Source organism: Myotis davidii, unplaced genomic scaffold, assembly GCF_000327345.1.
Source record: "Myotis davidii unplaced genomic scaffold, ASM32734v1 scaffold266, whole genome shotgun sequence".
Taxonomy (NCBI): Eukaryota; Metazoa; Chordata; class Mammalia; order Chiroptera; family Vespertilionidae; genus Myotis; species Myotis davidii.
The window spans coordinates 4,663,953-4,676,121 of NW_006300032.1; the positions used below are offsets into that span (position 1 = coordinate 4,663,953).

Here is a 12,169-nt window from a genome sequence, read left to right on the forward strand (position 1 = left end):
AAACTGCAACAACATGAACTTTTGAAAAGTGGATCTTATAAAGAACTCCTGAACCATATTTATTTTATTATTATATTTCATAATAAAGTGCTTGACAGCCAAATAGCCCTGGATTGGTGGTTAAAAGGATCTCCTGCAGAGGAAGATGGTTTTGCCCAGGCATTATTGCTTTGCTGGTATTTCCCAAGTAGTAGTCATATCTAAATATAAAACTCTTGATTTCTATTTTTTTTTTCTTCTCAAGAATCTTTCTGTTTTATGAAGTTCATGACCTTACCAGTGCCTTTCCAAGTTTTTGATATGTTCTGCATTCAGCTCTATAATGCTACACAGAAATTAAAAATCACCCACTGAATCTTCTTTGAAGATCCGGTTTCAGCTTCCCTGAATACCTCCTTGTTTGTTTAGTTATGCTGTCATTGCTTCTGCCAAGCGTGGAGTCCTGGACAGCCCCAAGCCCCTTGGGAGCAAAGCTTTGTCTTGATAAAGGACCTGTTCACTGGCTCTTGCCAATTTTCACTCAGCTGAATTTCTGCCTTAAATAAAATAAAAATAAAGAAAGAAGAGGGGGAAAAATGAATAATATGTGAAGGAAGTCAAGGGAAATTCCATAGAGGAGGGTAAGAATATCATTAGGCCAGACAGAGAGTTATAGAACTAATTTAAGTTATAGAACTTAATTTACATATGAGTTCTTGTGAGATATATGTGCTGCATGTATCTTCTTCTGGGCTGAAACTTGCCTTCATAATTTCTTAATGTTGTCTTTTGATGAATAGAAGTTCCTAATATTTTATTGAGATATAATTGACATATGACACTGTATTAGTTTTAGGTGTACAACATAAGGATTTGATATTTGTACGTATTGCAAAATGACCACCACAAAGTTACTGAAATATCCCTTATCTTCTAGCAGTTTTGCCACCACCATCCCTACCATATGTCTTCTACTCACTTTCCCATAATTTATTACCCATGCCCAAGCCCCACTGTCTCATCAATTCTTCATAAATTGACTGTTTCTTTGAACCAGAGGTATAAGAGCTTTCGGCTATGGTCACTTCTTCAGGTCTTCATTATGCTGTGAAGGCTCCCATATACCAGTAAAACTTTAAACATGTACTATTTTTTCCTGTTAACTTGTCTTATATCAGTTTATTTCTTAGACCCAGTTGGAGGCCTAAAGCAAGTAGAGAATTTTCCTTCCCTTATAGACCTGTTATATACCAGCTACTGTTTTTACATCCATCATTTCATTTACTATTCACAAAATAGAAGACATATCTTCTTATATCCATTTTACAGATGAAAAAATTGAGCCCAAAGACATTAGCGTACAGAAAGTGGCAGAAGAGGTACTGAAATCCAGGTTTGTGTGACTCCATAGCCATGGTACTTTCCATCAAACCACAATACAAAACTTATAAGCACATCTCAAGAGCTCTGGGGGCACACAGTCAGCTTTTTCACTAGATTATCAGAAACCAAATTTGGAAATCAGTGAAGGCCTTGCTACTAAAGCCTTATTTTGCTTGAGATGTAATCAAGGCTCTCAAATACTTAGAATTTTAAGGGAGTGCACTATTGATGAATCAGAGGCAAATTGTATAGTACCCCTAAGGCAGAAGTATTATGGTTTCTTTTTCTTTATTGCTCCTGTAGTTTTGTTTGTGTAGTCAATTTATATAACTCATCTACTTCATATCTCAGTGAGTTACACTAAAGTTTGTAATTAACAATTAGAATGGGCTGGAAGTTGCCATTTGTGTTTTATTTCATTAAATCCTCACCCAAGGAAATTTTTTCTGATTGATTTTTAGAGAGTGGAAGGGAGGGAGGAGGAAGAGAGAGAGAGAGAAAGAGAGAGAGAGAGAGAGAGAGAGAGAGAGAGAGAGAAACATCGACCTGAGAGAGACACATCTATTGATTGCCTCCCACATGTGCCCCAACCTGGGCCTGTGATCTAACCTGAAACTGAGGTAAGTACCCTTGATTGGGAATCAAACCATCAACCCTTCTGTCTGTGGCCAATGCTCTAACCACGTAGGTAAACCAGCCTGGGTGCTATTTGTATTTTAATACCATCTGAAAATTTAAAGCACCTCCTAAAGATTTGTGTGAACTCACATAGATAAATTTATTATTCACAACTTTATGAGTTATGTACTATTACTACCCCATCTATATATATAAAACCCTAATATGCAAATAGACCGAACGGCAGAACAACCGAACAACTGGTCACTATGACGTGCATTGACCACCAGGGAGCATGCATGGAACATGGCAGGCATCGGCTGCAGCGGGATGGTGGAGCACGTGAGTGGGGGCACCAGAACAAGGTGGGGTGCTGGTCACTGTCATCAGGGCAAGCTTCTGGTAGTTACTGAAAATTCTTTGCTCCTGCACACCATGGTTCCGCCAGGCACTCGCACCTGCTGCTAGCACCTGACACCTGCCCCTCAGTGCTGTTAGTGGATGCAAGTGGTGGCTGCTGGGACGATTGGGGTCGGCAGCCATGCCCCCTCGCACTGCAGCCTGTGCCAGAGCTGCCGCTCGCACCCACTGCCAGTGCCCAAAGCCAGCCCCGATTGCTAGTGCTGTCAGTGGGTGCAAGCGGCGGCTACCAGCCCTAATCGCCCCTCAGGTCTTCTCCACCTCCCCTGCTCCTGAGGAGTGATTGGGGCAGCAGCCGCCACTCGCACCTGCTGCTGACACAGGCCCCATCGCTCTGCACCATCAGCGGGTGTGAGCAGGGCCGGCGCCCTCAGCACCTGGGAGCTGTGGCGGGAGTGGGGCTGCTGGCAAGGGGCCAGGGGCTGTGGTGGGAGAGGCCAGGAAGGGGCACGGAGGATGGGCTGAGACCCGCCCCTGTGCCCACTGCACCCTCGCGGGCCACAGTTCCTGTCAAGGTGCACGAATTTGTGCACTGGGCCCTAGTTTTACTTATAAAGAAACAAACTGTAAGATAAAAATTATCTAAAAGTGTAAAATAACAAAAAAAACACTTAAACCATATACAATTAGCAACTATTTTCATGTAAAATTTTGTCTTAGAGCTACATTAAACCACAATGATAGTTCAGAACAAACATTTGGTAGTCAGACACATTCAAATGCATGTATAAATTACATTTCAAGTCACTTATGAATATAAATTGAATTTTTATTCTTATTTCTTTCTATTATGGATGATAAAAAGCTGACTAAGCTTTTATTTCAAAAATTGGAGACTTATCTTTTATGTCTTTAAAGTATCACCATTTCAAAAACTCAAGCTAAAACTGAAGTGTAGTTTGTTCAGTAAGATAATGAGATTGTCTTTTACATAGCATCATTCACTTTGCGTTCTAAGAAATGAGCACATTTAATTATAGGTTATAGAGTTATTCATCAACAACATGCAGCATTACCACAAGTGGCCCTAGATGTGTTAAGTCTAAAAAGCTATACTTAATACTCTTAGCATGTTACACAGGGTTGTTTATTAATGAGTGCTCAGAGGATCATGGAGATATCCTGTATATGGCCAGATAATTGTTTACTAGAGGTATTCATGCAAGACTCATACACACGAAACCACGTATTACATGAAAGCCTGGTGACTTATTGTAGTCAGATTATCAATTTAAAAAGAGCATTTCCACTCCCCCTAAAGCTTGGGTTAATTCTTAAAAGTATATACACAAGTTTGTTAGTGCTTATTATGGGCCTAACTGGTCCTCAAAGATGAGAGCTGTATAAGGCAGAGTGCTGGCACTCACTCAGCTTTTTCACTAGTTTATCAGAAACCAAATCTGGAAAACAATCTGGAACACGGGGGTAGGTCTCGGATACCTTCTAGTAACTGTTGGTCCAAATCAACAAACTGTGAGCAGTGGAATCCCGCCTCTTTGGAACTCCTGTCAGTCAACTTGCCTATAGGCGGGGCCACGCCAAAAGGCCCCGCCCACCTGCGCGAATGCGCATGCGCTCCCGGTGAGGCGGTGACCCTGAGAGGTTGCCGTCGCGCCCTGTGCGCCGACAGGACGTCCGGCGTGCGCAGGCGCTCGGCGCAGAGGCCTGCCGGAAGCCAAAATGGCGTCTAGGTGTTCTCCCGGTCGCAGATGGCGCCTGGTTAGTGTCTGAGCGGGTGTTTTGTAAGACGCTGTGGCGAACGCCGTCTTCGCCGCCATGGCCCGGCATCGGAATGTTCGAGGCTATAACTACGATGAAGGTAGGTGGCAAGCTGATGCCGCGATGTCACAGCCCCCGTGTCCGCCGGCATCCCAGCTTACTGGCATCCACTTGGATCTGTTTATTCCTCGACAGTGGTGCCAGCCTGGAATTCCGAGGAGGCTCCGTTGGAGAAGATCATAGGCCGTCTGCGTGCCAGAGAATGGCCTGGTTTTATGTCGTGATTCCTGCCCGTGGGGTTGAGCTTCTTCAGGGCAGGGGAGGTGCAGTGCCGCGTCGGCCGGGAAGGACTTCGGGCAGGTCGGGCCGGCGGTGTTGACCCGCGCGAGCTCCGCGCCTCTCCCTCGCCCGGTGTCCTCCCAGCTCCTTTCCCGACTCCCAGCTCTTTCCCGACTCCCCAGCCCCTTTCACAGATGCCCCGGAGTCAGTCAGAGAAAGATAAATACCACATGCTCTCACTCATTTGTGGATTATAATGAACAACGTAAACCGATGAACAAAAACAGATGTAGAGACAGAAGCATCGATCAGATGCTCAAAACTCCGAGGGAAGGCAGGGGAGGGCGGGGGTGGGGGGAGAGGCCAACCACAGGACTTGTATGCATGCAGATAAGCATAAGCGATGGATTGGACAACAGGGGGTGAGGGTGAGGGTGAGGGCAGGATTGGGGGGATGAGGGGACATTGGGGAGATAAGGACACATTTGTAATATCTTAATCAATAAAGGGAAAATAAATTTTTAAGAAAGGCAGAAAAAAAAATGCCCAGGAAACCTTGCTTATTTGTAACAACACACGGATTGACTGACTTAACGCTTACATTCAGCTGTTTTGTTTTAACGGTGTTAACTTTTACATGGTAAATCTTTTTGTGTTTTCATACATAGTTAGTGCAGAATCCGGCTTGAGCTAACTTATTATTTTCTACGAGTTTCAAATTAAATTGGAAACTTAGGGGATGGTAGAAAAGATACCTATTAAAAAGACCCAAAGAATAAGTCGATTAGATGATGTTAGGTGTATACTTAATTCTTGGTTGAAAATTCCCCATGTAAATGCATTTGGGAATGGGGGAAAAAAAACAAACCAGTAATAGAAGAAAGAAGGCTTCTAAAAGGATTTAGGGACTTAAAAAAAAAATGAAATAAAATGTATATGAATGTTCTCTAGGAGTTTTAAAAAAGTTGGAATTCGTTGAGGATGAGCACAGCATCTGTAGGCAGTGGATAATTATGGGCCACGCCAAGCATAATACAAACAAATTAGAGACAAGTTTGACTGAGTGCGGAAGAGGCACGGAGACCTGTTGCTGTGCAGAGTGTAGTGCGTGTAGTATGTGCTTGCTATGTTGGTGGCTGTTCATTATCGGCACTCCCGGTAGGTTATTGTAGAGCATCAGTCTGCCCTCCCGGTCCCGGGGGCTGTCGGACGCTCTGAGCCGCACTGGGGGCCGCAGCTCAGCCAGCCTGGCATCTATATGCCAGTGTGTGCTGGGTTCCTGGTGTTCATCTCGGCATGGAGACCGCCGTAAGCATTGCCGTGGAAATAAGTATGGCACGTTGACCACAGTTACCTAGACAGGACTTGAGCCTGGGAGGTATTTTTGCAGCTATGCTATAAAAGACACGAATAGCTCTCATTACTTTGATGAAGTAATTTCTTTAATAATTTTTTTCTTTAATAAGTTTTACTTCCTCGGCAGCTTTCACTTTATTCTTCTCCAAGTGAATGCTTAGTGGACTGTTGTAAGCTTTGGGGACCGATAGTAAAATGTTTGAGGGAGTCTAAAGGGGGAGATACGCAAGTCACAGAGGGTTCAAGTGACTATGAGATGCTGCAAAAAGTAAGTTCCAAGGAAGCTGTGTAAGTAAGAGCGCCTAGTTCAGAGTGTGTCCGAGGAGTGGAGTGTGATTTCCACGTGAAGGAGAGCTTCCCCGAGAAGTGCTTGGCCTGAGGGAGGGAGTGCCAAACTCCTGGCTCGGTTGTCAGGTTTCTTTGGAACAATTGATGATATCATAACCAAGCTATTCCTCTAGAATAGGAGGTTCACCCCCTTTTCCTTACAAAGTTCTACTCATTTTAAGGGTCCAGTATATTTCTTTTCTTCCCAGTTAAGCTTTCCTTTGTACTCTCAGAATAATAATTCTCAAAACGAATATAACTTCATTAGAGAGAGTTTATGCTCCAAAACCTATTGGTTCCCCTATTTAACTCTCGCTTTATTCTTCTCTGTAATTTGGATAGCACATTATATGACTGCCTTAGCTATTAATTTAAAAGTGCCAGGAAGACAAAGTCCATATTTGATATTTACTCCAGTAGCCGCCACATTGCTTACATGAAGTAAATACTCCCAAAATTTTGTTGAGGAAAAGAACCGCTTTACAAAAATACCAGGAATGAATTTTCTTTGTCTTTCTATATTGTGGTACTTTTAGGGTCAATTTCAGTATTAAAAAACAATGAAAAAGATTCTTATTGTTTTTATATCTAAAAATATTTTTTGTGAATGGCTCTTCATTTATTTGCTAATAAGTTATTAACTCAGACTTGTGATCTAATTTATTGAATTACACATGTTAATCCAATAGTAGATTTATTTACTTTTTCTTTGCCATAAACAGTTGGTCTTAGTCTTAGAATAAGAGTTCCTGCTTCATGAATACCCTCAGAAACTAGCTAACTATCCTTTGGAACTGGTTTAAGTATTGTATTCCTGGGATCTTTCTCTAGCCACCCCACTCCCAATTCAAGTCAAACACTTGCCCTTTGTGTCTTGTAATTGCCCATTTTTTGTCTTCTCTGTTTGATTTCAGGTTTGTGAAGATCTTGGGAAAGTGCCTATTACTCACTCTTGTACCCCAAATGTCTCTAATAGTCCCTGACATAGTGTTAGTATTTGTTGAATGAATAAAATACTTTGTGAAAACATATTTATATTCTTTGTGAGTTTTTAGTTTTAAATTGCTTGGTTCATTTATAATAAAACACGTTTAAATTTAGTACCAAACATGTGCCAGGTAGTTGGCTAGACAGAGTCTTGCCCTGAAGAAGCTTATAATCTCGTGGAGTGAAACGGGTAAAGTGCTTTGAAGACTTTCAATTGGAGGAGTGTGCTAGGGAGTAAAAATGACTGGGGGGGGGGGGGTAAAAATAAATGGGTGGTTTTCATTTTGGATATTTGTCAACTCTGGAAAGAATTTAAGTATGTGGTCTGTGGGATTATTACTTTTTGATCACATGAGGTGAAAAATTGGACCCAATTATCTTAAAAACTGAAGAACCATGTATGTTTCTATCTATAATAATAAAAGCATAATGTGCTAATTAGACCAGACGTCATTTAGGACGTCCTTCTGGACGAAGCTGGGACCAGAGAGAATCCCTGGTCCCGGGTGCCTGAGGGAAGCCAGTGCCAGCAGCCGGGGGAAGGAAGGCCTACTCTTGCACGAATTTTGTGCAGTGGGCCTCTAGTAAGTGTATAAATACATAACGTCAGTAAATACCTATTTTGTAGGTAAAATTTTTAGGAAAAGTGGACAATCCAAGTTCCTTTAATTTTGATGAACAATTTAATTTCTTTTGGAAAGAATCCAGATGCTTTCTTGTTAATAACTAATAATATATAAAGAACTTGTAATGAATTTATCTCTTGTGTGTTTATTTTAGATTTTGAAGATGATGATCTCTATGGCCAGTCTGTAGAAGATGATTATTGTATTTCTCCATCAACAGGTGAATTTTAAAAATAATTTGATTTCATTATTTAAAAATGTTAAGTCAGTATTAGTGTTATTCTATGACTAGAGTGACTCCATAAGACTAATATTAAGTAATATTTTAAAAAGTAATTATATGTTAACTTTTAACGGAGAAAAAGTAATTTCTTTACCTGTAAATAGAATTTAAAGTTTTGATTTCATCACTTGGCTTTAATCAATTGGAAGAAAACTCTGAAAACTGGCTTTTCCAATGTTCTTTGCAACATGCAATTAAACTAAATTGTATTAAAATGGTAATCTTATCTAAAACTGAAACTTGTGAAGGCAGACAGCAGTTTGTTATATATTCTCAGGGATCTTTTGAATATTAGAAACATTGATGTGTTATGCAAAGAATTCCTCTGTACAGTATTTTAGTTTATCTACTGTTAATTTGGTAAATAAATCAGATAAATGTAGTTCCAACTTCTGATGGAACCATAGATTGATTTAGAGTACACATTCCACATCAGAGCTTCATCTTCTGTCTCATCTGCCAAAAGTTTTCTCTTTTGCCACTGTACAAAGAAAACATTCATGTGTTCCTTTCAGCAAAGACTGAATCTTTAATCCAGATTCTCCTCTCACTAATTTCTCAAATAATACATCTGTCTTTAAATTTCTTTTTTTAAAACATATTTTTATTGATTTAAGAGAAGAAGGGAGGAGAGAGAGATAGAAACATCAGTGATGAGAAAGAATCATTGATCGGCTGCCTCCTGCAAACTACCTTCTGGGGATGGAGCCTGCAACCTGGGCATGTGCCCTTGACCAGAATCAAACCCGGGACTCTTCAGTCCTCAGGCCGATGCTCTATCCACTGAGCCAAACGAGGTAGGGCTGTCTTCAAATTTCAGTCTACTCTGCAAATAGTTAAAATGTCCTGCTAATTTTACTATGCCATAAAGGGGGTGTAATTAAATATTGTTAGGTACAGCATAAGTATAATTCATAAAATTCATTTCCCACAATTTTAAAGATTTAATTTGACTAACATTTTTATCAGTCTGCCTTTTCTTTAATATTATGGTCTGCTGAGCTGTCCTATAAACCCTTTACTTTCCTGAAAACCTGACCTGTCTTGTAAACCTGTACCACTTCATTCATTCATTCATAAATTGAATTTATTGGGTTACATTGATAAAATTATGTAGGTTTAAGGTGTACAATTCTATAATACATCATCTACAGTGTGTTCACCACTCAAAGACCCGTCTCTTTTTTTTTTTTAAATGTGTGCAATGAACTCTGACGCTCTACCCACTGAGCCAAACCAGCTAGGGTGAAAAGTATCCTTCTAATACTAATCACTTTCCATTAAAAAATCCCTTGGAAAGTATACCACTAAAAAATAAAAGTTTCTGATATGATATTGCTATTTTATACAGTCAGGTACTGCTTAACAACAGGGATACATTCTAAGAAATGCTCCTTAGGAGATTTCATCATATGGGAACATCAGAATATACGTATATGTACATTAAACTAAATGATACTGCCTGCTACACACCTAAGCTATATGGTATACCAATGACGTATTCGTGGTCTGTCATTGACTGAAACGTTGTTATGTGGTGCGTGACTATGTTTTGAAAGTTAAAAAAACCTAAATCCACATGCTTTAGTTAAAAATACCAGTTTACTGGTAGTTAAAAATAAGAAGAAACTCAAAACCAATTATCTCTTACTTTGATAAAGTCAGTTGACTTCTTGGTGTATACAGAAGTAACTCTCAAAAAGTCATTGTCCTGGATGTGAACCACAAACAAGACACACTTCACGTGCTGTGAGAGACAAGGTAAATTCTGGCCTCAAGAAAACAAGGCCAGCCCAGCCGGTGTGGCTCAGTGGTTGAGCATTGACCCATGAACCAGGAAGTTAGGATTTGATTCATGGTCAGGGCACATGCCCAGGTTGCAGGTTCAATCTCTAGCAGGGAGTGTATAGGAGGCAACCGACCAATGATTCTCTCTCATCATTGATGTTTCTCTCTCTCTCTTCTTCTCCCTTCCTCTCTGAAATCAATATATATAAAGAGCCCTAGCCAATTTGGCTCAGTGGATAGAGTGTGGGTCCGTGGACTGAAGGGTCCCGGTTTTGATTCCGGTCAAGGGCATGTACCTCGGTTGCAGGCTCGATCCCCATGGGGGAGGCAACCAATCAATGTGTCTCTCTCCAACAATGTTTCTCTCTCTCTGTCTCTCCCACTCTCTCTAAAAAATCAATGGAAAAATATCCTTGGGTGAGGATTAAAAATAAATAAATAAAACTAGACCAGTCTCAGAAAAACACTCTCAGAATGCCTAACCTTACGTGGTCATTACTCAAGATTAAGCATAATTTATCCAAATAAAACTAGATAAATAAATGTGTTAATCTGCAATATTAAAATGTTTTTCATTAGTCCCTCTAATGAAGCTTTTCACCCCTGCAAGCCATATCCAACCAACTTCCAAGTCCTGTATAAGCCTTATGGCCTATTATTATCTCTGGAGCCTATTGGGCCTAAACAAATGGTTCTCAAAGAAAGTCTCAGAATACCCTGGAGGGTTTGTTAAAACAGTAGCTATATCCCATCTACAGAGTTTTTGACTCTGGGGTGGGGGCAAGAATTACTTTTCTAACAAATTTTCAAGTCAAGTGGTACATGGACCACATCTTGAGAACACTGTCGAAAATATCCTCACCTCTTCCAGATCAGTATAATTGTCTCCTAACTAATCTACCTGCATTTACTCATGTGCTGTCTTCAATCCAGTCTCTACTATGTAGAAGAGATTTTTTTTTAAATCTCCTATCTGATTATCATCATGCTACATCATCTTCCCAGCTTCATGAACATGCCATGCTCCTAACTGCACTTACAATACAAATGATCAAGTCAGTGCTACCAGACATCACTATCACCTAGTCAATAGTGATAATGAATTGTAGGAGCCCAACAGTATTATTATTAATCTCTACAACATGTGGTCTTTTGAACCTCTGAATGAGCTTTAAAGAAATGCTGATTAAGCCACCCCTCAGCTTCCAACCAGCCTTCTATACTCTATTTTGTGGTGCTAAGGTTAAGTCTATGCAAAGTACATTTCTTCTTGGACAGCTGGCTCTCTTTTAGGAAGACTGGAAAGCTGTAGCAGGAAAACACGTGCTCCTTTCCTTTTTGCTTCTTATCCAGTCACCCCAGCAACAGTTCATCTTAAAGAAGCAGTCTGTTCCAGTAACATCAATTAATATCAGTTTGCAGTTTTCCAGAACTCCCAGAAACAGCATTAACACGCCCCCTACCTACATCTTCAGACACTATGATCAACCAGTTGGCTAGAATTGCCTCTTCAAAGGCTGATCCCAGCTTCACAGGCATTCTTCTGAGATAGCAGTGCCAGCCATGCAGTGTTCCCCTCCTCAGAGGTCTGAGACGCAGCTCCACAGTACCTTCTCTGAACTTCAAAGGCAAAGTAATAAAGCAAACCCTAGGTTGCAGGTTCGATCCCCAGCCCCAGTTGGTTGGGGCATGTTTGGGAGGCGTGCAATGGAAGTACCTCTCTCACATTGATCTTTTTTTCTCTCTCTCTCTCATCCCCCCTCCCCCCAAATAAATTTTTTAAAAAAGAGCTAGATGTATTTCAGAGTAACAAGAAAAAACAATGGCAGAAAGAATGAAAGTGCTAAGACAACTTTTAGAGGACCTATGGCTTTATAAATAAATGAGAATTCTGAAAAGCCATGAGAGAGACATATTTGGTTTAAAAGTGGCACAGGTTTAAATAGGGGTGGGGAGAGGCAGGAAAGGGTAAAGGGAGAATAAATGGTGATGGAAAGAGACATGACCTCTTAGCTGGTTTGGCTCAGTGGATAGAGCATCTGCCACCGAAGGGTTATGGGTTTGATTCCAGTCAAGGGCACATGCCTGGTTGCGGGCTCGATCCCCAGTGTGAAGTGTGCAGGAGGCATCAATGATTCACTCTATCCATTGATGTTTCTATCTCACTCTCCCTCTCCCTTCTAGCTGAAGTCAATAAAAATATCTATAATAATAAAAGCGTAATATGCTAATTAGACCGGGCAACCTTCCGGATGAAGCCGAGGCAGAGGCGGCTGCCACAGCAGGCAGGGGCTGAGGTAGAGGCAGCCGCTGAGGTGGTGGGGGCTGAGCCCCTTGCATGAATTTCGTGCATTGGGCCTCTAGTATCTATATAATAATCCTATCTAATAAAAGAGAAACATGG

General features: G+C 41.0%; 1 protein-coding gene and 1 long non-coding RNA gene across 5 annotated transcripts in view; one reads left to right on the forward strand and one right to left on the reverse strand.

Moving 5' to 3' along the window:
• Positions 1 to 644: 644 nt before the first annotated feature.
• Positions 645 to 3,921, reverse strand: LOC107185054. Its single transcript, XR_001515964.1, has 2 exons — positions 3,841 to 3,921; positions 645 to 785 (listed from the first exon to the last, which is right to left on the reverse strand). It is a non-coding gene; the product is annotated as an uncharacterized LOC107185054 (long non-coding RNA).
• A 67-nt stretch (positions 3,922 to 3,988) lies between these two features.
• The window catches only part of HBS1L (HBS1 like translational GTPase), a 77,955-nt gene continuing 69,774 nt past the window's right edge, over positions 3,989 to 12,169 (forward strand). Inside the window, exons 1-2 of one of the 4 annotated variants that reach the window (XM_006776207.2) lie at positions 3,989 to 4,219; positions 7,849 to 7,914. In XM_006776207.2, coding sequence (XP_006776270.1) covers positions 4,177 to 4,219; positions 7,849 to 7,914 — 109 coding nt within the window. In that variant the 5' untranslated portion in view covers positions 3,989 to 4,176. The remainder of the gene's footprint in view (positions 4,220 to 7,848; positions 7,915 to 12,169) is intronic. The other 3 variants (XM_006776208.2, XM_015572069.1, XM_015572067.1) reach the window with 3 other exon arrangements.